Source organism: Capricornis sumatraensis, chromosome 12 (genome assembly GCF_032405125.1).
Source record: "Capricornis sumatraensis isolate serow.1 chromosome 12, serow.2, whole genome shotgun sequence".
Taxonomy (NCBI): Eukaryota; Metazoa; Chordata; class Mammalia; order Artiodactyla; family Bovidae; genus Capricornis; species Capricornis sumatraensis.
The window spans coordinates 28,695,218-28,722,155 of record NC_091080.1 but is presented as its reverse complement, the minus strand read 5'-3'; the positions used below and the strand labels follow the sequence as shown (position 1 = coordinate 28,722,155).

Genomic DNA, 26,938 nt, shown 5'->3' with positions numbered 1-26,938 from the left:
TGGTTTTATGGAAGACAGTTTTTCCATGGACTTAGAGTAAGGATGGTTTTGGAATGATTCAAGTGTATGACATTTATTGTGCACTTTATTTCTATTATTATTACATTAGCTCCACCTCAGATCATCAGGCATTAGATCCTGGAGGTTGGGGACCCTTGCTGTAAAGGACATTTGGCTGTATCTGGAGTCATTTTTAGGGCTTCCCAGGTGGCGCTAGTGGCAAAGAAGCTGCCTGCCAATGCAAGAGACGTAAGAGATGCAGGTTCAATCCCTGGGTCGGGAGGATCCCCTGGAAAAGGGCATGGCAACCCACTCCAGTATTCTTGCCTGGAGAACCCCCATGGACAGAGGAGCCTGGTGGGCTACAGTCCATGGGGTCGCAGAGAGTCGGGCATGAATGAAGCGACTGAGCATGCTTGGAGTCATTTTTCATTGTCACCCCTGGAGTTGGAGGCACTAACTATTTAGTGAGTAGAGGTCAGGGATGCTGCTAAATGCCCTACATACAGAGGACAGCCCCCCCATAAGAATTACTGGCTTACACTGTTTATGGTGCCAAGATTGAGAAATCCTGATATACCCTTACATTTACTAGGGTTACTCTGGCTGCTGAGTTGAGGACAGACTGTAGGGCAAAGCCAAAAATGGGGAGGTCATTCAGGAAGTCATTGTAGAAATCTAGGCAAGAGATGGTGGTGGCGTGGGCCACAGTGCAGCAGTGCAGAGAGTGAGAAGCTGCCCACAGTCTGCGTGTCTTTAAACGCAAAACAACAAGCTTAGCTGATAATTCCACTGGAGAAGTGTGAGAAAGTTTTGGAATGATGGTATTTCACCAACAGTGAGAGGGAAAGCTGTAGGTTAGAAAACTTGAGAGTGTGGAGTTTGGTTAAGTATATCAGGGAGAATGGACTGATTTGTTAAGTGTCGCTGATAGGTTCAATAAGATGAAGACTTAAGGACTGACCATTGGATTCAGCAATTTGGAAGTCATAGGAACCTTGATGAGAGCAGTTTTAGCATAATCATAGGGGCAAAGCCTGAGTGGAATGGACTGAAGAGAGAAAGTGGGGAGGAGAATTACAGAGCCAAATTTCCTCACAATTTTGAAAAGTTTTCCTGTAGAAGGGAATATGTAGGGTGGTAACTGACAGTAAAAAAGTCAAGCAGCTTAAAAAATCTGTTGCTGTTTTTAGTGGGAGCATTACAACAAGCTGATATACTAATGAGCATGATCCATCAGAGAGTAAGAAACTGATGATGTAGGGGCAAGAGAGAGAGCGCTAGAGTAATGTCCTTGAGCAGGCAAAAGGAGAAGACAGGACTCCAGCTGGGGCGCAGGATTTAGATAGGAGCAGAAAAGTCTGTCTGATCTAGATGAAAGAAAAGTACGGATTGATGAGATGAGAAGGTAAAGAATGTAACTTCAGATGCCGATAGAGATGCGGGGTTAGGAGTCTGTAGCTTCCTTGATTGCTCTCTGTGAACCCTTCCCTAGATACCAGAATCTCAGTGTTCTCTCCTTCCTATCAATTCTATTGCATCTACTCTCTAGCATCTGTTTGGTATCCCTAACACTGCAGTATTTGTTAATTTTCCAACATGTCTTACTCTATAATTCATCTCTAAGTTTCTCAAGGGACATGTGTTAACTATTTAATCCTCAAAACAATGCTAAAATAGGTAGCATTATTATTTCCATTTTTTTTTAGACAGGGAAACTGACGCATAGAGATGTTAAAGAACTTGCAACGTCACACAGGCAGTAAGTGGAGGAACTAGTAACTGAACTCAGGTAAGCTGGCTTCAATTCCATGTTCTTATTCACTTTGTCAGCACAGAACCCACAAATAACTGCCTCCTAGTGCCTTTTTAAATTTCACAAACACAAGTGAGATCTCATCAGTTAAAAAAGAAATGGCTAAATTGCTTATGAAATTAAAACCACTTTTCTGCTGAATAAGAACATTTCAAATATACAGATAAGCCGAGGGAAGGGAGACTGGGGAGTTAATTGTTTTAAAAGGTTGTGAAATGAGATTTCAACAAGAAACCTGATTTAAAATAGTCTGGAAGCCCTGAAGAGGGGGAACTCTCATGCACTACTGTTTGCTGTCCTTTGCAGACTCTAGCAGGAATCACATACCTTGCATTTCCCAACCGGAAGGAAGCTTACTTTTATACCCCAGCTGGAGGAAGGAAAATTTTTCTCCTTGCTTAGTATGGCCAATGAGAAGCTACCACAACTAGCCTAATCAGAAGCAGCCATAACCCTCAACTCTCTTTCCTCCAATGGACTTTGCTCAAAAACCACCCCTTCCCAACTCCCCTCTTTTCTTTAAGAATGGTCCTCTTCTTTGTTTTGGGAACTTGCCTATGGTTTGCCATAGTTTGCATGTCCTGCACTGCAATTTCTCTGCTATTCCTGAATAACATCATTTTGCTGTTAACTATGTATTTTATTTTTAAGGTTGATAAGGTACAGAGTTCAGTTTTGCAAGAAGAGTTCTGGGGATGGATGGTAGCACAACAGTGTGAACATACTTAATACCACTGAACTGTACCTTTGAAACTGTTATGGTATATTTTTAATGTGTATTTTACAATTAAAAGAAAACAAAATAAAACTAAGATACAGAGATTAAAAAAACAAAAGCCAGATCAGGATCAAGAGGGTGTGGAGAACTCCACCACTTCAAGAAATCATCTGAGCAGCCAGTAACTTCAGAGTAAGGCCAGAGACCTCAAAACTATCCGCCTAGTCTCTAGCTGCCAAGAAATAGCCAAGACACTGAATTTTACACCAACAGGGTACAGTGATGGCAGAGATTAGGATAAACAAGTTCTGAGAAGGAAAAAAAGGTAAAATATAATCCAAATTAGTCTATGTTAAAAAAATTAAAGACAATGAGATAAATGGAAATATCAACACAGTCTGACCACCTAACCACATACACCATATACTATCTAATTAGACAAAAGTCCTGTTTTGTTTCCTTCACTGAACACAGACGTAATTGAGAGGGGCTGCAGAGAAAGGAGGTTGTGTTTGCTATCTGATATTTTATATTGTGCTCCAGAATGGACATTCCATGACAGATCTGTTCTGTATTCTATTTTCTCCCCAATAACTGGTACGGTACATGTAGTGTATGACAGATGCTCAAAAAATATTTGTTTGATGACTGATATGACCAGAAAAAAATGCTATTAGTTCTACTCAAATGTCCCACCCCTCTTAACAACAGCTAACTACTAGGGTTTTGTGACTTCTTCAATACCTACCACCTTTGCTTCCCCGCTACTTCTAGCAACCTACTTCTACTGCATCATTCTGAACTACTCCAAATTTAAGCTACTGAACAGTATTACAGATATTTCTGGCCATTCATCTAACAGATTCACTCAACGTCTAATCAAGCACACAGCAACACAAGCGATTACAACCTTTCTGTCCAGCTCTTACTGTGTCTCTTCCGCCTCATTTAAACCTTTCAGTCTCTTATACTGCTGTCCATCTGTTTTGGTTGTTCCTTCTAGGAGAGACAAAGACTGAGATCAGATTTGTCTGTACACTCTTTGAAAGATTTACTAACCTCACTGCTGTGTGCTGACATAAAGCCACAGTGAAATACCAAGTCCAGCTCAAAGGAGTAATCTGAAACTTCATGAAGCTGACACAGGCCCTTTCCCCACATTATGAGATCTACAATCCCCTCCCTGTTAGGTACCCTCTCATCACCATAACAACCCACATTCCATAAAAAACAAGGAGCCATTACAGAAAGGCAGAAGGGGGGACCTTTTGGTATTACCTTTTAGGAGTCCCATTCAGGTTAAATCTACACTATTTTCTTGATAATTCATTAACTTCATCACTAAAATATCAAGTGTGATTCTGAGCTGCAACACCCTTAGGGACCACAAGTTGTTATTATTTGCCAGGAAACTAAGTTCCTTCTACACCTGTCACCATATGCTTTCTGTGCCATTTGTTTTCACTGCTTTTGTTTACTGTACTGTTTCTCCCTTTGGTGTCTGAGTTCAGCTGGCACATCTTTCTGTCTATGCAGTATGTCAAACTGCTCATACATTTCCCTTTCTTATTTGTTAAACTGTAATAATCAAGTTCCTTAAGGTCATGTCTAAAATTATGTCTGTAATTAGAGAAAAGGCTAAGGGGAAACATACTAAATGTTTACAGAGAGTATCTCTGGGTTATAACACTCAATGGAATTTTTTCCCTACCCTTTTACATGTTTTCCAAATAATAATGATCAGAAAATGAACAACTATATTTGTTCTTTATCACTAAATATATTTCTCATTGGCTTGCTAGTAAAATTAATATTCCTTGACATTTAGGCTTCTGGTGAACAATGAACATTTTCAGTTCAGTTCAGTCACTCAGTCGTGTCTGACTCTTTGCGATCCCATGAATCGCAGCACGCCAGGCCTCCCTGTCCATCACCAACTCCCGGAGTCCACCCAAACCCATGTCCATCAAGTCGGTGATGCCATCCAGCCATCTCATTCTCTGTTGTCCCCTTCTCTTCCTGCCCTCAATCTTTCCCAGCATCAGGGTCTTTTCCAATGAGTCAGCTCTTCATATCAGGTGGTCAAAGGACTGGAGTTTCAGCTTCAACATCAGTCCTTCCAATGAACACCCAGGACTACTTTATGCATAAAATTTTAATGAACTTTAGGTTTCCCAATCATATTGCAAGCACCTGATGATTAATAAAAAATTTTAGAAAATGATGATCCATTTTTCTGATCCAGCAACAAAAGCTTAGTATGCAACTAAAAAATTAAGACTGACTATTCTCATTACTGCTAAGTAGAATGCTGAAGTATCAGAGAAATAAGGTACAAATATAAATTAACAATATTATAGAACTCTTGGATAAAGCAGCAAAGAAAGTATAACAAAATTGGCAATTTTAACAGCAACTTTGGGCTTTGCAAATGGCAAATGAGAAAAACAGAACCAACGAATCCCCAAATTACCTAACATGTAATACCCTGTCTGTTATTCTCAAAAATCAAGTTAAAATATATGTGAATTATTGATAAGTGCACTTCTGAAGTGCTTCTAAACTTAATGGCATTTGTACAAACATAAAAAATTTAAAGATTGATTTATCCTGGGTAAATCATGATTTCTTTATTTCTACTTAAGTTCTTTGTTAAATCTCGATCTTCATCTAAGATTATTTATCTTTTGAATCTTTAATTTTTCCGCCTCAATATGCTCTTTGATTTGCAGCATGATTGCTTCCTCAGTGGTAGAGCTAGAGAGTCCCAACATTGGATTTTAATTTTTTTAAATTAAATTTATTTATTTTTAATTGGTGGATAACTGTCTTACAACATTGTGTTAGTTTCTGCCATACTGGATTTTAGTTTTTGCAGTCCTTGCTTGTCTGACCAAATGTTTTAGGATATTTACATTTGCTGAATCCTGTTAGTGTTATGTACTGAATTACATGATGGTAAAGCAAAAACATTACTTGACCTTCCTTCGATCACTGGCCTTCAACAACAGATACACAGAAGGCAGGGGTGGAGCTGATTAAACTGCTGCCCTAAGGGGAGAACAGTGTACAGAAGTCTAAAAAGAGACTGCAGATGACAGCTATTCCTGGATTTAGTGTGTGTGCTCCTTTAGCTCCCACTGAGCCAAATACAACATGCAACTTATAACAGCCATCTATGTGTCTTAATGTTTGGTTCAACTCCCAGCTTCTATCTTTGCTAATATAATTATGTTTGCTTATGTGTTAAATTTTGGATAATTATCAAGCTCTTAGCTGTGCTGAGAACTTGGCTTTTGGTAAGTATTTTCTAACATGAGAAATTGTGTATGTCAGGCAATAGGGTGATGTCAATGGTGATGTCAAAATGTTAGAATTCATTCTTACACACTAGGTACTTAAATCATTTCAATAATGATGAGAATAGATTTTTGTCTTTGGATTACCATTGTGTGATTTAAAATGATTACATTTCCTAGAGACAATGATTACTGTTAAAGTTTATTCTCTTATTTGACAAATATTTATGAAATACACACTATATTTGAGTTACTACAGAACAAAAATAAAAAAAGGTACCTCCATACACTCAAGGAATTTAAAATCCCATTTAAGGAGAATATATAGACACATAATTATAGTATCAGGTATGCATATGTAACTAAAGAATGGTACAAATAACTTGATCTAGGTTCTCAAAGATAGGTAGAATTTCAAAACGCAGAAATGAGGGAATGAATAACATTCCCTGGATAACAGCATTAAGAAAACCATGGAGAAAGAAGAACATCAAGTGAGCATGTGAGTAGTCCTGTTTGGCTGAAAAAAATAGATAGGTGATGACATTTATCAAGAGAAGGCTACAGAGACAAACCAGAACAGAACTATGTTAAGGCCTTATGTGTCAAGAAATCTAGACTTCACTGAGTGGCCAAGCCAACTAATGCGCACAGAACTGAAAAAATTAAAGAAGTTATATAGGAAGATTATTTTAGTGGCTCTTGCCCTAAAAATACAGCACTTCGGACTTCCCTGGTGGTCCAGTGGTTAACACTGTGCTTCCAATGCAGGGGGTGTAGGTTTAACCCCTGGTTGGAGAACTAAGATTCCATATGTTATGTGGCATGGCAAAATAAATTTTAAAAAAGATACAGAATCTCAACTTGGATGATCATTTGATTGATTTACTAGTATTTATTGAGCCCTTAATACATGACAGGCACTGTACTCAGCACTGAGGAAATAAAGATGAATGAGAATTCTGTATGATCTAGTCTTATTATCTCTCTGACCTCACTCTTTACTATTATTCTGCCTTAAGGACTCAGTCCAGCTGCAACGGCCCCCTTGTTCCCAAGCATGCTCTCATCTTAGGCCTTTTGCACCAGCTGTTTCTGTTCCCAGAATCCTCTTTCCCTGAATAAATGCATGGCTAACTCCCAACTGTCCTTCAAGACTTGGTTCAAAGGCACCTTTCCAATGATGCCTAGTCTGACTACCCTATCTTAAAATGTAACTAGCTCTGTTTTCTTTCTTTTCCCCCCATTTTACCACCGAATACATTATATATAATTTATCCATTTATTATGCTTATGTTCCCTTTGGCCCACAAGAATGTAGACTACAGAAGTACAGAGGTCCTTGCCTCTTTTTATTCAAGCACTGAGAGAGTCCCTAACATGTAAGAGCACTCAATACATATCTTTTGACTACTGTTAAATATAGGAACTGTATGAATTCATAATCTTCTCTTCTCAGGAAAGAATTTATTAACTAAACAATGTGAAAAATTTGTTAAAAGAGGGACACATAATGTGCTATGAGAACCCAAATGGACAGGCAAGTGAAAAGGTTCAAGGAAAGTTAATTCTAGAAGGTTATAATTGAGTGAGTTGAGAAGAGTAGAAATTTGCCATAAAAATGAAAGGTACTGTTAGCTGAGAGAACAGCAGAATACCTACAATTGCCTTTGAATAATCTGTCTTAAATACCTTTATGTCACTAGCACCCAATACAGAGCTTGGCACATGATGCCATTCAACATGTTTGTTAAAGTGAGCTATGCTAGAGAGAAAAGACGAGGTAATCCTCTTTATGGAGATGGAGAAAGGTCTGAAAAGGAGCACACACAGAAGTAGGAAGAACCAGGATAGCATTACTTCAGGAAAATCTGGGGTAATCTGGGGTAAATCATATCAATGTTGTTTAGTTGCTAAGTAGTGTATGATTCTCTGTGACCCTACGGACTGTAGCCTGCCAGGCTCCTCTGTCCATGGGATTTCCCAGGCAAGAATACTGGAGTGGGTTGCCATTTCCTTCTCCAGGGGATCTTCCTGACCCAGGGATCAAACCCGAGGCTCCTGCATTGGCAGGCGTACTCTTTTACCACTGAGCCACCAGGGAAGGGTCAAATGTTCAGAGGTCAAAGAGGACTGTTGCTGTTCAGCCGCTCAGCTGTGTCAGACTCTTTGCAACCCCATGGACTGCAACACACCAGGCCTCCCTGTCCTTCACCATCTCTTGAAGCTTGCTCAAACTCATGTCCATTGAGTCAGTGATGCCATCCAACCATCTTGTCCTCTGTCATCACCCCATTCTCCTGCCTTCAATCTTTCCCAGCATCAGGGTCTTTTCTAATGAGTCAGTTCTTCACATCAGGTGGCCAAAGTATTGGAGTTTCTGCTTCAGCATCAGTCCTTCCAATGAATATTCAGGATTGATCTCCTTTAGGATTGACTGGTTGGATATCCTTGCTGTCCAAGGGACTCTCAAGAGTCTTCTCCAACAACACAGTTCAAAAGCATCAATTCTTGAGTGCTCGGCCTTCTTTATGGTCCAACTTTCACATCCATACATGGTTATGTTTTTAACAAATATTTAGAGGTCAAAGAGGATTATGCTGGAAAAAGGGCTTTGGTTTGGTGTATACCAGAGAGTAGTTTTAGTATGGTAAAAAAGGCAGGCAGGCTAAGGAGTCAGTGGGCTAAACAAAAGCAGAAATAATGACCAGATTATTCTTCTGGAAAGCTTACAAAGTACTTTCAAATATGAAAGAAAGTTAAAGTATTAGTCACTCAGTTGTGCCTGACTCTGCAAACCCATGGCCTGTAGATTGCCAGGCTCCTCTGTCCATGGGATTTTCCAGGCAAGAAATGGAGTGAGCTGCCATTTCTTTCTCCACTTTCAAGTATGTTATCTCATATATGTTATCATCTTATCGTACAGTGAGGACACTGAGGCTCAAGGAAGTTGATTTGTCCAAGGCCATGCAGCCAGCAAGGGTTTTAAACATGATATGGATCCAGCTTTTGGACTCTAATTCTCATACTATTTCCATTCTCCCCAGCATCATGGTCCTCTTTTGCTGTCATTCATATAGTGGGGTAGGCTTCAGATAGTGGCCAGTGAATCTACCACAATAGCCCACCAGTATTTTGGCATAATCAGGGAGGATATAAGAGAGGCTCTGAAGAAAAGTCCAAGTATAGGGGCTTCACTGGTGGCTCAGTGGTTAAGAATCTGTCTTATTATATAAAGATATATTATATCTTAATATAATTATTATATATTTAATATAATCAAATATACATTAATTATAATTAAATATATATTCAACATATTAATATATTATATTATATTAAGAATCTGCCTTATTATAATGCAGGCAACATGGGTTCAATCCCTGGTCTGGGAAGATCCCACATGCTGCAGGACAACACGTGCAGCCTCTGTGCTGCAACTACTGAAGCCTGTGTCCCTGGAGCCCAGGAGTGGCAACAGGAGAAGCCACTGCAAGGAGAAGCCCACACATGGCAACGAACAGCAGCCCCCACTCACTGCAACTAGAGAAAGCCTGCCTGTAGCAATGAAGACCCAGCACAGCCATAATTTAAACAAATAAACACATCTTAAAAAATTTTTCAAGTACAAATTCAGTGCTAGGATGAGAAACTGGCTATTTCCAAACAGCTTTTGAAGCAATGAGTGCTGACTACGTAGAATCTCAGTAGCAGATATTGACACCTATAGATTTCATAGTTTTACTAAGTTTGCCTGTGCAAATAAGTAAGCTATCCTTTTTTCTTTAAGTCAGAGCTTTTCAACTTGTATGTAAGAAAGAGCTACAGGTGTGTGGTAATACTGGTCCCCTTAGCCCTTAGGGTTGCAGGTCTGCAGGTCTAAATTCTCTTGTATAGACCACAATGTGCCATCCAATGATCATGGACACCTGTGAATGAGTGTAAAAAAGAAGTTGGACGCACTGGCTTGGATTACTTTTAAGTAAATGGTTAATTTCAAAATGTTAGCATGGGTGCCTTTAAACCTTATGATATTAATTATATTATTCACATATCCCAGGAGAAAAAAACCCTAAAATTAATTCTTTATTATAATTCAACACCCAAAAGACAAGGCCAAATGATGAGTGCTACTAACTTAATTTTTCCTCCTTTCCAAATAGCACTGATTGTGCTAAATTTGAAATAGATTTACCAAAGATATACTATACTGGGTAATAAGCTTCGGCATCTAAATTTTGTTTGCATTAAATAGTAACATTACGATCACTAACACACACATATATAGACAAAAGTAACACAAAACATACCTGTGGGGCATAGCCAGGAGGCACGTAAATTGGAGGCACAGAACCATTTGGGGACATCATTGGAACCTGAGCAGGACCTGAACAGATCACAGAAATCATCTATTAATCCTGGGTTACTTAACAAGCAAAAATTGAAAACAATTTGAATTACATTTTGAATTCTTCATTTTAAACTAAACCCTTAAACTAATAGTGTATAACCATGAAAGGAAATTCAGATGATTCACCTGCTAAAATAGAAATGTTTATCTTGTAAAGGGCACTGACTGCTCTTTACCTACAGTTATGTTTTTCAAACCTGCCTGGTGATCGTAACAGTCACCTGGGGAGATTTTTAAGCACATAGGGACTTCTCTGGCAGTCCAGTGGTTAGGACTCTGCACTTCCACTGCAGGGGCTACGGGTTCAATCCCTGGTCAGGGAGCTAGAGATTCTTGTTTAGTATGCTTACAGTAAATGGGGGTCTTGAATCAGTGTACTTACAAATGTCCCAGGTAATTCCTGTGCAAATTGTGCAAATTAAGAAACACTGACCCAGTGGAAAATCAAACCAAATTTTGCATATAAAATCAATGAAAAATACAAAAGGCAAAATTTGAAAAAACAATAGGAAAAATCAAGAAAAAGTCAAGAGAAAGAAGCAGTAAGAGGAAGATTAGTTAGAAATTTGGAACTTGTTTTCTTAGGGTTAAAAATCTCTTTTAACCCTGTAATGCATAAGTCATGCCTTTGGGGGCTTGAGAACGTTAGAAAAATGGAATACATGAGTATTTACCCAAATAAAACTTTGTTTCTTACACTGAAAAGTCCTTTTAAAAAAAAGAAAACTCAGCTAGTCTTAAACTCTACATTTCTTTTCATTTTAATAGTGATATCCTTTCCCAACAACTTTTTTAAAAAGTTGTTTCATATCTAAGGATATATTTCTACTATGTATTTAGTAAACACTAAAATATTATGTATTTTTTAGCAACTGATGTAATGAGCTTTAAGAAATATGCTCTGAAGCTTCTAAGGACAAGTAAGGCCTTCTTTATTTTCATATCCTTGGAAAACAAAAACAAAGTTTTCCTACATCTAAGTCAACATTACCTATAAATTTACTAAACAATACTTGTGACGTGCTTTACAACTCTAGGCAAGAGAGGCTTCATCCATAACTCACCTTTCAACTTCTATATGCTGGACTCAAGAAATGACAGCAGTTTTAAAGTTATGCTGGTTTACTTCTGTTAGCTAATTTATAGAAAACTATAGCAAGCTAGCTTTCTGAATCCTGAGATCTGGCTTAGAGATTATTCAGAATGTGTGAAGTTTTGCTGAGAACCAGAAAGAGAATTCACTGAAAACTATTATCTATAATTTTAATAAAGGAAAATTACTTTGTTGTGTTTCTACTGTATGTGCCAGAGACTGGTTCCTTGCATACGTGGTCAAGTTTAATCCCTATTTCAAGTTATCAGAACAAGCTTTTGTTTTTTAGCCATCAGAGTAAAAAATAAATTATTACCAATTACATTTAAACTTGTAAAACTACTTAACTGCTTTGGGTTGCTCTTCTTTCACTAAAGATATGAATATATAAATACTAAGTAGTTGCAATTCAAACCATAATATTCTTTGAAAGCTGCTAAGTGTTTGTAATTTAGTAGTACAAAATTCTACTTTATTCTTTATATCTAAGTGTGATTACTGAAGAGAGCACAAAACAAACCTAATCTCAAATAAACCAGCAGTAAACCCATAACTAGCTGCAGTCCAGGAATAATCATTAACTCATATCCCTATGAAGTAATCTTTTCACTTTAGCAAGTGAATTTTCTTACCCTGAGGGAAAATGATACAAGGTTAGATTTTTTTCTTTAAAACAAAACAAAACAAAACCACACACTTCATGTATAGCATTATTTAATATCTAAAATACTGGTGTGAAGTAACATGCAACACAACCTATAAAACTCCCATTGTATAAACAAAATAAATACAGGTATTTATTTTGTTGCTTAGAACTGCAATATTTACAGCACCATTTCTGTTGCTATTCCTGTCTATAGCAGCAAAACTCCAAAACCTCGCATACTTGATGATGCAGAAGTTCCATCACCTCCTTAGTTCCAACAATACTTTTAAATTTAGGAGGTACGAAAAGATTAACTACAAACTCTTGATTGAGGGCAATGAGGGAGCTCCTGTCTCAGTGAAGAAGCTAAATCTGTTACAGACTGTACCATTAAACACATCTGGCAGGAGAGTAGCTGTATCTGAACCACTGTAGATCCACCAACTAACTCCTTAATAATATATACGATTTGAGCAAAATCTACCACAAATCATATACCTAGATTTTTAAGGGCATATTTCCTTTTCTAAAATCTTGCATAAGAGTAAACAGCTCTATTTACCAATTGCCTTAAGAAATCTGAGAAGCCTAAATTCCTTTAAAATTGCCATCAATGATTCAGTAAAGACGGTATTTCATCTAGTAAAATGTCAGCTCTCTTTAAATTTTTTCTTTATTAGCAGATATTAGCAGACATCTGATTAAAAAAAAACAAAACAAAACGAGAGATCTGTCTGGGTTCAAATTCGTAACATGCAACGGGCTGCTGACGTGCCACACATTCTCCTTACAAGCAAGCTTTCACAATGGCTTCCAAATAATCTGATGCCAATTTGCAGATTTTAGTTGTAAAAAGAAAATCCTAGTAAAGGCTCTGGAAAGGAATATTCCGTGGAATATAAAATCAACCCAACTCTAAACAGAGTCTTTTTATAACTACATGGCCACAATGTAAAATTTTTACAGCGACAGATCTGGCATCTATTGAAAAAACACACGGCATGACTTTAGAGTAATACAATACTTGCTACGTTTTAAAATAAAAGCAGAATGTTCAAAACCAGTAAATCTTACCACTCATTTTGTTTTTACAGTAGCAGAGAACAAGAAAATCCAACAAGGAAACAGCGTAGTACACGTTAGCAGCTTTAATTGGAGAACCGCGGTTGCTGCCTTTTTTTTTTTTTTTTAGCAAAGCTACGAGGAAAAGATCCTTTGACCGAGTCACGTGATACTAACCACGTGACCTGCAGCGACCCGCGGAAAGGGAAGGAGCAAAAAAAAGCAAGCGTTCCTGCTGGCAGTGTTTGGCATACAGTAAATGATTAAAAGATTTCTACTGATTCTGCCCTGGATTTGAAAATCTTCAGACTCCTTTATGAACCAACTCAAAAGCTCATCAATATTCATGGAAACATAGATATCTGATGTAAAATAACTCCCTTTGTTCTCATTTTCCTCTGATAACTAATAGGCCTGTGTGCTAAGTCGCTCCAGCCATGTCCGACTCTGCGACCCTATGGACTGCAGCCTGTTCTGCTCCTCTGTCCATGGGATTCTACAGGCAAGAATACTGGAGTGGGTTGCCACGTCCTTCTCGCGGGGATCCTCCCGACCCAGGGATCGAACTAGCGTCTCATTAGTCTACCTGCATTGGCAGATGGGTTCTTTACCATTAGAGCCACCTGGAAAGCCCTACATACTATCTACTAATTCAAATTTTATTACCTCAGCCGGCTGCTTTTCATTTATAAGTTTTAGGACACATATAACACTAATTTAGAAGACTCACTCTGAAATGTCCTCGTGTAACTTGATGCACTCTCCATACTCATCCCTTAAAATTCTTTTGTGTATTGTGGGCAACCCTTAAGGAAAGCCCACAGTACACAAAAGAATTATCTACAGAATACAGGCTTCATCAACTTGTTCTTTAAGCTTGGGATTTCTATTTCAGACAGGCATTTAACATCTCAAGTTAATAAACACTACCTTTTTAAAAATTATTATTACTGGTTTTACTTTCTTTTCATCTGATTTTTTTCTTGTTGTTTCTAAAGGTTTAACCTGGACACTAATACAGATACTTGGTAGATGGTATTCTCACTCATGCTCATGAAATCTGAAAAGACAGGTCATGACTGGGGCTTAAAGTACTTAAAGTACTCAAGCAGGTGTAGAGACCAGGAAGAAGACTAAATGTTCAGTTATAAGAGAGGGTAATAAGACTATAAGAACTTCGGAGGGCTTTTCATTACTTTATGGTGCTGTGTAGTTAAGGACATTTATTTATAGCTAATACAAATATACAGGTAATGATAATGAATGTGATTTGTAATAAATTGAACAGTGGAAAGAAAGTGCATTTTGGTATTAAAAGATGTAAGTTTTAACAACAGCATCAATATTTATTAGCAAGGCAATTTACTGCTCTTCTGTGAGACTCAGTTTCGTTCTATAAAATGGTTAAAACAATCAACTTCATAGCATTGTTGTGAGAATCAAACTAGATAAATTTAAAGTACCAAGTACACTGGCTGCCACCACTCGATAAATGATAGTTATTATTATAAGAATGGTCACTATGGGGCTTCCCAGGTGGCTCAGTGATAAAAAATCTGCCTGCCAATGCAGGAGACAAATGAGACATGGGTTCAATCCCTGGTCAGGAAGACACCCTGAAGTAGGAAATGGAAACCTGCTCCAGTATTCTTGCCTGGAAAATTCCATGGACAGAGGAGCCTGACGGGCTACAATCCACAGGGTCGCAGTCAGACATGACTGCACACACACACATTTGAGAAAGTAATGGACAGGGTACTATTCAATGTTTTACATGTGTTAACTCAATCCTCACAATAACTGAAATAGGCATCGCTTATAGGTAAGGGAATTGAAGCAGAATGCAATAAAGTAACTTGCCAAGAGCACACAATGAGGCAAAGCCAGGATTATTTTAACAACAAGGCAATATTTTAAACATATATAAACCATGTTCAAAGACTTGGTCTTCCAAAAAGCTGGAAAAGAACTGGCAAGGGATAAACTGGAGGTTTCAATAAATACATGCCAGACATTTCAGAGGAGATAAGACACTGAAGTATCATTCTCACTAGTGAGGAAGGGTAATTGTTACCTTCTAAGTCTCACTAAAAGGCAAAGCTGCCCTGAAGAGCATAGCTTAATACCTAAAAGTCTCCTGGTCTCAACAGAATCTTCTCATAAATGTTGGATTCAGGCTCCCAGTAAATCCAACCATGCCTCTGATCTTTAGCCCCTAAACAAAAAGCAAGTCCCAGCAGCCCACTTCCTCATTTTGGCTCATGTTCTCACACAGCTGTGTTTCCATTTCTTGACTTTCTTTAACGGATGATCTTCTCATTTCTTCCCATTGTGCTCACTGGAACATTTTCCTTGTTATAAATTCCCCTAGATCCTCAACCTTTTCACAGAACACCTGCTGATGGGCTTTCTTTAAATGAAACCCAGCTCGCCTCCAGGACAGCTCTTCCAGTAGCTGCTGGGAGCAGCGGCTTCTCATTCTCTCCTGAGGCAGGCTCCAGACACCCGAAGGGCTGTTTCTCAGTGCCACTACTGTTGCTGTTTCATGCTTCAGCTTCTTGTTCCTCGAGATCACGTCACAGTAATGTATGGTGATACAGCACCCTCTGCCCCTTCTCACTGCCATCATTTATTGAGAGCTTCAGCACCATGTTCACAGAGTTTTTTCCCAGCTCTTGCCCATCAGCAAGACAACTTCCGTGTCCAAGAAAACCTAACATACCTTTCTTTAACTCTTCTATTGTTTTTAGTAATGCATGTTCAATGATATATCTTAGAATTTATCATTCAGAATTCCACTACAGAATCTCGTCTTTGAAATGTTAAAGCTCTCATGTTTAAGTCTCCAGTCACTGTATCTAGCATCTCACTAGTTCTCTTTCTTCTGCGACATTAGGTCTTCCTCATAGTGATCTCCTGTTTCTCCTGATCCACCTGTGTCTTCATAGCCTGATCTTTTTTCCCATCCATGTCTTCCTTTTACCTTGCCTTCACTAAAAATACCCAATTCTAATAAATCAGATTTAATTATCTTCTCATAGACCTGAACTGTAGAAATCCAATGTTATGTGGACTAGCATGTTTATGAATTTAATTATATCCAACCTTAACTCAGCCATCAGCACTGCCCAGGAATCCTTTCAGGAATTTATTCCTGGGTAATAAACTTGTATCCTGTTTTCTACAGGGATTATCAGAGATCCCCACCACTCTTTAAGGATATCCCCCAATTCAACCTCAACTGCATATCTCAGCATAAAATTGAACTCTTTCAATGTTGTTTACAAACTCTTCTCACCTCTTCTATTTTCAGAACAATCATTGTCCTTTCACACTGGATTAAAGCTATCTCCCCCCCTTTCTAGTCTTGAGCTGATCTCCACTTCCTCCTCTACTGGGGTCTGCATCAGTTCAGTTGAGTTCAGTCGCTCAGTCGTGTCCGACTCTTTGCGACCCCATGAACTGCAGCACACCAGGCCTCCCTGTCCATCACCAACTCCCGGAGTCTACCCAAGCTCATGTCCATTGAGTCTGTGATGCCATCCAACCATCTCATCCTCTGTCATCCCCTTCTCCTCCTGCCTTCAATCTTTCCCAGCATCAGAGTCTTTTCAAATGAGTCAGTTCTTCCCATCAGGTGGCCAAAGTATTGGAGTTTCAGCTTCAACATCAGTCCTGCCAATGAACACCCAGACTGATCTCCTTTAGGATGGATTGGTTGGCTCTCCTCTCAGTTCAAGGGACTCTCAAGAGTCTTCTCCAACACCACAGTTCAAAAGCATCAATTCTTCGGCACTCAGCTTTCTTTATAGTCCAATTCTCACATCCATACATGACTACTGGAAAAACCACAGCCTTGACTAGACAGACCTTTGTTGACAAAATAATGTCTCTGCTTTTGAATATGCTATCTAGGTTGATCATAACTTTTCTTCCAAGGAGTAAGCATCTTTTAATTTCACGGCTGCAATCACCATCTGCAGTGATTTTGGAGCCCCCAAAATAAAGTCAGCCACTGTTTCCCCATCTATCTGCCATGAAGTGATGGGATCAGATGCCATGATCTTTGTTTTCTGAATGTTGAGCTTTAAGCCAACTTTTTCACTCTCCTCTTTCACTTTCATCAATGGGCTCTTTAGTTCTTCACTTTCTGCCATAAGGGTGGTGTTATCTGCATATTTGAGGTTATTGATATTTCTCCTGGCAATCTTCATTCCAGCTTGTGCTTCTTCCAGGCCATTGTTTCTCATGATGTACTCTGCATGCAAGTTAAATAAGCAGGGTGACAGTATACAGCCTTGACATACTGTTTCCTATCTGGTTTACCACTAGCGCCACCTGGGAAGCACGGGGTCTGTCTTCAGTACCCTCCTAACAAGATTCAGCTCTATCCCCTCACTATCCTCAACTATTTCCACAGCTGCGACACTTCTAATGCCCAAGGTTAGTGTTAGGGTTCATATTTTCGAGGACTTTTCAGTTACAATAGAAAAATAAAAGTTAAATATATTTCATGTTTTCTAAAGATATGTTAATTTAACAATGTGCATCAATTTTTCCACAGAAATAAAGAGAGAGAATGCATTGAGAACACCACAATTACAGGAAAACATTTTGCAGTGGTGAATACATTTTTCATTTTCCCTTTTGTACCTGATTATATGACAATTTTAACAAACAAAAGGCTCCTGGTTTTTATTTTTTCAACACTGCCTCAAATGTTTGCAGAGGGTTACTGGAGGCCTGGTGACACCAAGTGGCCATCAGGGGCATGAGCATCACATACTGCTGTGGCCACCCGCAGGAGACTGGAAAGAGTTCTGCCCTTAGCCCTCCTTATCAAAGAACATTCTGCTCTACTACTAAGTCCCTTAACTGCCATGCTTGACTTGCTTCTGACAGGGGTCAGGAGAAAGAAACGGTTTATTCTAGTTGCCTTTAAGTATAATCACAGGTTAAAGTAAAAACAAGAGATAGACAAGCTGCTTAGAGGAGATCATGGCAGAAACTAGCAACACGAAATGAAAGCTGATCAATACATCACAGCTTATTTTAATGGAACTATTAATTATACTGTTAAAAAATGAAAAGTCTGGAACAAATGTTAAACCAGTCAGATATCAAGATGAGAGGAATAAACTGGGATTGTCCTAGACAAAATGGGACATAAGGTCACCCTATTAATAAGCGATGCTTATTTGTTAAGGTTACAAAACACCTGATAATTTTTATTCACATGAGGTTGGCAATCAGCACAAGCCTATATAGTCTTGGAAGTGAAATGAGTTAGTCGATTGTAATTTGATTGTATGTATTTTTTTTTAATCATATATTTTTCTTTAGTGTATCTGAAAGGTCCTTGAAAGTATGGACTCTAACACTAATCCTGGGCATTAGAAGTGTGTGACAACTGTAATTTGGGAAAAAGAATGAAGTAGGAGATTAAAGAAAAAAGATCAAGGTAATTATTATTCACTGCTTTAGGAGACTTTCTTTTCCTTGAAAATTTATTATTCCTTTTTAAGGCTGGATGAAGTAGACTATTAAAATCAGGGGTCTATGGATGATTTAGAATTATGGGTAATTTCATTTATCTGTGTACAGGTAACTAAAAATTTCTATAATCAGACTTGCTAAGCATTTAGATGTATCAATGACAAGCATATCAAGTAGGAAAAGGATGAAGAATGACTATCATACTATGGTTAGAATCTATCTTTAGCACAAAATCAAGCTGTATATAGATAGAAAACAGTAGATATGTTTACCAAGCAGGCACCTGCTTCTAAACAAGAGTTATTTTTAGGGCTCTTGTTTAGAAAGCTACAAAGGCTCTGATATTAATGTGCATGGATGCAGCAGGTTGTGAACATTACTATTTTTAGTACCAGTCCAATGTGAACAACCACGAATCATTCTTTGTTATTCTAGTAGGAAATAGTGCTTGGGATTTACTACAGCACATGAGGTTAACTAGGTCGCACTAACTGTACACCCACATGCTGACATCACACAGGCAGTGATATGGATCAGTGACGCAAATCCCGTCAGGATCAAACATTAAGGCCACAGAGGTTAAAAAAAAAAGTGCCTGCATGGCAGGGCAGACCCGTCATCCAACATGTACAGACTGGATTAAATCAGTACTGCTGCTGATGAAGAGGCTTGTGTTAGGTCCTTTTTATACAACAGTTTAATTTTATTTTAATTATAGATTTTCCACATATAGACTCTATATTTATCTTTACGTTTCTTCACAGCTTCTGTGGTTTAAGGTCTGGACCTTTAAAACATATGTTAAGGCTCCGCCAGCCACATGAGTTATCTGGAAAATGGCCTCCGCAGCCAGGCTCTTTGGACCCATCTTCTGAAGACTACACCACCAGCACTGATTAAGTATTTTATGTAACGTATGCTTAGCAAACAATAGTCAGATTTAGATCTGGAGCACTACTCCGATGCCTCAGCGTTTGCTGCTCCCTCAGTTTTCTTCCCACCGTCACCTTCCTCTTTTAGCAGTTACTGTTTTTAGTTTTATTGGCATCAAAATATTAATTTCTTATGATTACAGATAGATTGGAAAAGATAGCTTATTAAGAATAACCATGTATCAGGTTTCAAAATCCCTTCTCTTTGAATTATGCGTACCCACCTGGAATTAGAGATTTCATCTCCTGTAACAGGAACAGAACCTATCCCTGGAGATGTGCCACAGGACGTTCAGGTTCTTCTGAAAAGGAACTTGGTCTCTACACTTAAAGCATCACCCTTCCTTCTCATTTCTCACGTTCTACTCAAGGACTATCACTTCCCAGGAGAACTGGAAGGCCGGAAGGAGATGAGAGCTGGAGGTGTTTCCTTCTATCACTGTTTGACATAATCAGGCTAACATGAAACCACGTCTTTCCCAAGCTTTCAGGCACCTGTCTTCATGTTGTTCCCTCAACTAATGGTGCTTTTTATGAGAATGTAAAAAAAGCTGGTGAGTTGTTGTTGTTGTTTTAGTATTTACTAGAGTATAACTGATTCACAATGTTGTGTTAGTTTTGCGTTTATTGCTGTATAGTCGATTAACCATGCTGTGTTAGTTTCGAGAGTACAAATCTTAATAGAGGTATTTAATGCATACAAAAGCAATTATGTGTCTACTCTTTTAAAAACACAGGTGACAGTATACTACACACATTGTTCTGCACCTTAATAATATAGTTTGCTTAGAGAGCTTTCCATGTGGGTACATGCACAGGCTGCTCCAATCTCTTAATGGCTGCATAGTATTCCACCATAACAATGTCCTATAATTTAACCATTTCCCTATTGATACTCAACTTATTTTCAACATTTTGCTGTTACAAACAATGGTGTAATGAACATCTCTGCACAAACATAATTCATAGATGTATCAGTATGTCAACAGGATAAATTACTAGAAGTGAAATAGCTATTAGCTATATCAAAGAGAATTTGTTTTTCAAGTTATCAAATCTCAGAGTTTGTATTTATATTCTTATCAACACACCCTTACCAGCAGTTATCAAACTGGGACTTCCTGGAGAGCCCTAGGACACATTACACACCTTTCTTATGAGAAAGAGCTATAAAACCAAAAAGCATTTTGAACCTAACATGCTCAGTAATAAATTAATCATCTCTATCCTTCTACCCAAACCAATTTTTTTTCTCTTCCTTGTATATGTTGCAGCACAGCGAAAGACACTGTCATTTATCTTTATGCTCAACTGACTATGAAATCTGTAAATCATTCTAGTTTCTTCTTACCCTCCACACTGAGTGCCCAGGTCTTATTATCCTTATTACTTATTTGCTTTTGTTGTTGCTATTTTCCTGCTTAAAGTGAATCCTTCAGTGGCACTTTGTTCTTTTCAGGGAACACTTGAACTGTTTAGCATGCTATAAAGGTATTTGTAACACACCCTATGGGGCTTCCCAGGTGGCGCATTGGTCAAGAATTCACCTCAATGCAGGAAATGCAAGAGACGTGGGTTTGGCTTCTGGGTTGACTGAGCACCTATGTTTCCATTTTTAGTCTCATTTTCAGATACTCCTCAGTGTATTCTGTTTTCCATTATATTTCTTTATTCATACCTTTTCAGTCTCCTCTGATTTCTCTGTGCTATGCATTTGCACATGCTATTCCTTCTACTTCTAAGATATTTCTCGGTTATTTTTCCTCTTGGCTAAACAACTATTTCTTTAACCATCACCTTTTCCTGCACGTGCGTGTCTGTGTCCTCAGTCACTCAGTCGTGTCTGATTCTTTGGGGCCCTAAGACTGTAGCCCACCAGGCTCCCCTGTCCATGGAATTTTCCAGGCAAGAATACTGGAGCAGGTTGCCGTTTCCTCCTCCAGATCTTCCCTACCCAGGGATCAAACCTGCATCTCTTGCATCTCCTGCACTGGTAGATTCTTTACCATTGTGCCACCTGGGAAGCTTTTTCCAGCACATGTGTGTGCCCAGCCACTCAGTCATGTCCAACTCTGTGCAACCCTTTGGACTGTACTCAACAAATATTTCTAGCTGGGTTAGGTATGTCTCCTCTGGCCTCCCACATACATCTGGGCACACTTAATTCCATCACAGAACATATCACCCTCTCGGTTTTAACTGTAGATTACTTGCCTTTCTTCCCCACTGTGCTGTGAGGCAGGGTCTAAGTCTTTCAAATGGCTGTCAAGAATGAGTCGTCCTCCAGAACAGTTACAGACTGGGGCAAATTCTCTTTCCAGGAAGAGAGCATGCATACACTTTTAGGTATCATGTCTTCTGTGTTCTGGCAACACCCAAGCATGGGAGACTGAGTACAGGATGGGGAGAAATTCCAACATAGTTAAGACTAAAAATAAAGTAAAATTTTTAAATATGATCTTTCACTGTAATGGTAAAGGGTTTTTCCAAAAAATTGAGGGATTATATGATAAAATGAAGCAGAAGAGGATGTCAAAGACAAGAGAACTTTGCTGTTCCATAAATAATGGGAATGGGATTTGACTAAAGTTCACCTTCTAAAAGTGAATCAACATCCTTAAATAATGTTACTGCACATATTTTGAGATCAGAGTCCTATGTTAAAATTATGACTCTGGCAGACAGTAACTTTGCCTCTGGAGCCTTAGAGAAACTAAAACAGACATGCAAGGAAAACTTCTACCACCACCTTTATTATGTTGTGGCCTGACTCTTATGGTTAATGGGAGCGTGTTCAGATGTGCCTTAATGTAACACCACAACCACAGTCAGAGGCAAAGTCATACTTTTATAAAGATAAGAAGGGTCTGTACTAGATATGAAATTATGCTCGTGTTAGCTGCTGTGACACAGGAAGATAAGAACTGTGAAAGAATGATTTTTTCCAGCCCTTTATTATCTAGGTAGGTACTAAAAATCACATTCAATATTGTTGCCATATAAAGAAAGGAACCAGGAAAGATCTTTTTTTTCCTGGGACAGTCTTTGCAATAGGTAAAAGGATATATAAGTCAGATTATATAATTAATTCATGGTAGTCTCTTTATAACTTTATATAAATGTTCATGGAAGATCATAGCCTTGTGTTGCCCCAGCTACACTTTGGGGGGAAAAAAACAGAAATGTTTATGCCTAAGTTAGACTGCTTAATTAACACTTCCCTGAGTTCAAATTCGTGGTTGCAGTCACTACAGGGCTAAAATAAGATAACTCTCTGTATCAGTTTGTATTCAGTTGCTCTTCTCACCAGGAGATCCTTCCAGTGATGCTAACTTTAGAGAGTCTGGTCTTTATTTTTAATAAGGAAAGTGATCTTTCTAGACATTCTGACATAAGGCTAAGAAAAAGAATGCAAAGCACAAAGTAGGTTTGTAGTAAATACTTATTTCTTTTCTAGTATCCCTTCACAGAATGATTTGGTTAAACAGAGGGGATCCAAACAAACACTTCTTCTTTCATAAATACGGACTAGCTTACTTACACTGGTATTTTTTGGGGGCTGACAAAAGTCCTCAACATCTAATGGCTTTTCCCTGGGTTCATATCTGTCCATTTTAATGTCAGAATTCTTTAAGCCAGTTCTAAATTATGGTATCAAATTTATACATTTCTTTTTTCCACCCCCTTGATTTCAAAAATTGTCAGACTATTATTAATATTATATATTTGTAAGCTTGGTATGTCCCATATTTTTAGCTTTCACTAGTTAAAAAATCACTTATCTGTACCAAAATGGTCCACCATTTTCCTTAATAAGCTCAGGGTCTCAGCTTAAAAAAAACTCAAACTCTAAATTTTATTAAATAAAATCAGGACTAAATTTTAAAAGAGTTACAACATTTATATGGTTATTTAAGCAATTAATATTGATCAAAATTATCAAGTTGTACAGAAAACATAAAGAAGGAAAGAGAGTCCTATAATCTTACCACAGAGGGGCAGGCACTTGAAGGAAATGTGCTCAAATTAGTTTTGATGCATATATACTCATTAAAAGTAATATTTTTCCTTATTACAAAAAAGCTAATTATGTTGATACCCTCAGTAATTTATAATCAATAAAGAGACTTCAAGATTCAAGTCCTGATTGAACAAAACTACTAATTAATAATCTTTTTAATCTTCCATTTTGGGGAAATAAAAAGTAAAACCAGAGCTTATCCTTTGTGTGTCCTCCAGGACATTTTTCCTAGTCCCTGGCCTGGTTTGGATGTTCCTACCAGAGCTTCTATAGCACCCTTCGTGTTTTCTTCCTTTTCTCATGTTACTGACAATCTTCCCTACGAGATCACAAACTTTGTGAAGGGCAGGGATAGGGTCTGTCTTACTCACCAGTAAATCCCCAGAGTTTTGGAATAGTGACTGTTCATATCGAGTTCATAATAATTTGCTAAATAAAAGAATGGCTTTAAAATGAAACCTAATATCCTAATCTAGACTCAGCAATTTACTCAGCAACTCAATCTTCTAATCAATCTGCACTATACCACCATAACAATCAGTTTTAATGTTTATAATGATTTAGGGCACTGGAAGATTCTAAATTATTTTCAGTACATTCTGTTCACTAAGGCTAAATTTAAGTGTTTATTTTGTAAATATTTTCAGTTACATAATTCGGAAAAAGATTTTCTGGTTTTCAGTTAATCAGAAAATATTTTAACAAGAACACCTTGCCCCAGGTTAAAGTTTAAGGCATATATCTTATGCCGTACTAAGTTAGACTGCTTAATTAACACTCTAATAATATCATCTTTAGCAAAAATACTTAAATCCAACTGATGAAAATTTCTTCCCCCAAAGATGAGAAGGTAGAATCGAAAGATACAAATCTTCCTGTAGACCATCCCCATTATTTTAGGGTAATAAAAATTAAGATCTTTCTCAAGTATAAATGAGAAAAGAACCTTTTCAAATTCTAACATTTAGAGCGTTTGAATTCGCTCAGTCGTGTCCGACTCTTTGAGACCCCATGGACTGCAGCCCACCAGGCTCCTCCATCCATGGAATTTTCTAGGCAAGAGTACTGGGGTGGGTTGCCATTTCCTTCTCCAGAGGATCTTCCCCACCCAGGGATCCAACCCGGGTCTCCCTCATTGTGGGCAGACACTTTACTGTCTGAGCCACCAGGGAATCCCAATATATAAAATATGGTGCTATTTACTCCTTAAAGTTCTTATGGTAGATTCTCTCCTCAAAGAAGATCAATAAATGAAATGAAACATGCTTTCTCAGTGCTCTGAGGAAAAAATTGTATCTTACAATTAAAAGTAAGAGGTCTTCCCCCCCGCCCAGCATCATGTAGTACAACATACATAAAGCTATGTTGTACTTTTTGATAGGGTTGGTCTTAGGGTTCAGAGATGGACTATAAAGTTCTTGCTGCTGCTGCTGCTAAGTTGCTTCAGTCGTGTCCGACTCTGTGCAACTCCAGAGACGGCAGCCCACCAGGCTCCCCCACCCCTGGGATTCTCCAGGCAAGAACACTGGAGTGGGTTGCCATTTCCTTCTCCAATGCATGAAAGTGAAAAGTGAAAGTGAAGTTGCTCAGTCGTGCCCGACTCTTAGCGACCCCATGGACTGCAGCCTACCAGGCTCCTCTGTCCATGGATTTTCCAGGCAAGAGTTCTTAGGGCATAGTAATTTGGTTTTGGATCTTTTGAAGTAACACACTCCCATTTCTAGACTAGAATTTTGAATGACTTGTAGTAAATATGTGAAAATATTTTGGAAAAAAGTATGTGGTTGAGAGAAGCTAACTATTGTTAAGTCATGAGTAGAATGCCATCTCAGATACTTATGTTTGAGAAATGGCTGTAAAGTGTGAATTTTGCAGCCAGACTACTAGAGTTCAGGTCCCAGCTCAGCTGTTCAGTCACCCGAAACTGGGCAAGTTATTAACCTAGGTCTCAGTTTTCTTGTCCATAAAATGAAGACAGTAATAGCTATCTCACAGGGGTGATAGGAAAATTAAATAGATTAATTACATTCAGAATGTTTACAAAAGTAACTGCTACAGTAATTGTTCAATAACCATTAGATAGTATCGTACATGCTAATTAAATTATAAGTCACTTTCTGCCCTTTTTCCCATTACTTGCAGTTCTATAAAGCACTGGTTTTGCAGTTAGAAATAAGTGCTGAAATAGACAACTTGTTGCTTATTCCTAATTTAAGTCGATTAACATTTAGAGTTTCTATAAATGCAAGGGACAGTACCAGGTGCTAATGGGGAAGGAAAGGAGATCTAGACACAATATGGTCTGTACCATAATCATTTGAGAAAGGTTAATGTGGGTCTAGCCACCTGCATGTTTAAACTTCCCTGTTGAGTCTGCTCCCTTGGTGGAGGGATAAAAATTATAATCTTTACAGTCAGAAAGACCTTCCTTTGAGTCCCAGATCTTTCAGTAACTATCTATGAGACTTTAATGAACCTCAAGTTTCTCACTCTGTTAAGGTTTAAGTAAGATTAATTGTACACACCACAATGCTGTCAGACAATGAGAACTCAATTACATTATTAGTGGTGGACTCTAAAATAGAAAAAAGAGAAAAACCAGTAAGTGACATATAAACCAATAAAAGACATATGCCAAGTTAGAGATAAAGGCCAGACAATGAGTGCCAAAGGAAACGGAGAAGCACTTTTTAACCTTGGGGTGGTCAGAAAAAATCTCAAGGGATGGGGAACTAGTTTGTACTGCATTTTGAAGAATTGCAAAAATTCAGAAAGCTCTCGTGTGTACACATGTGAATGCACACTCTTGTGTAATTTTTAATGAAGGGGCAATGTAAACAAAGGTAAGAGAGGGGTCTCTGTAAGAAATATATGGGGACTCGTGCTGTGCTTAGTCCTTCAGTCGTGTCTAACTCTTTGCGACCCCATGGACTGAAGTCCACCAGGCTCCTCTGTCCATGGGGATTCTCCGGGCAAGAATACTGGAATGGGTGGCCATGCTCTTCTCCAGGGGTAGAAACTGGAGTATCTACTAATTCTGGTATATCTGGAGTAGAAATTTCTGAAACTAAAACTAGAAAGAAAGACTGGAATGAGTTGATGGAGTGCCCAGAAAATGAGGCTAAGAGTCCTATGCTGTATGAAATGAAAGAAGGCAAGGTTTTTTAGTTTGCTTTTAGCATAGTAATAAAAAAAGTCATGCTTTAGGAAGGCCAAACTTGTAGTTACAGAAACAAATATGGAAAATAACATTTCTGTAAAGAAATCTGAATCCAAATCAATGTGGGACTAATGTGCTTATTAAAAGACTTCCCTGGTGGCTCTGCTGGTAAAGAATCTGCCTGCAATGCAGGAGACCTGGGTTCAATCCCTGGGTTGGGAAGATCCCCTGGAGAAGGGAAAGGCTACCCATTCCAGTATTCTGGCCTGGAGAATTCCATGGAC

At 38.4% G+C, this 26,938-nt stretch overlaps 1 protein-coding gene across 2 annotated transcripts in view; it reads right to left on the bottom strand.

Annotated features, from left to right (window-relative positions):
• The window catches only part of FNDC3A (fibronectin type III domain containing 3A), a 111,936-nt gene that overhangs the window by 38,422 nt on the left and 46,576 nt on the right, over positions 1 to 26,938 (bottom strand). Inside the window, exons 1-2 of one of the 2 annotated variants that reach the window (XM_068984676.1) lie at positions 13,058 to 13,122; positions 10,144 to 10,220 (exon numbers count right to left, since the gene is read on the bottom strand). In XM_068984676.1, the coding sequence (XP_068840777.1) occupies positions 10,144 to 10,220; positions 13,058 to 13,064 (84 nt within the window). In that variant the 5' untranslated portion in view covers positions 13,065 to 13,122. Of the gene's footprint in view, positions 1 to 10,143; positions 10,221 to 13,057; positions 13,123 to 26,938 lie in introns of those variants that run through there. The other variant, XM_068984675.1, reaches the window with a different exon arrangement.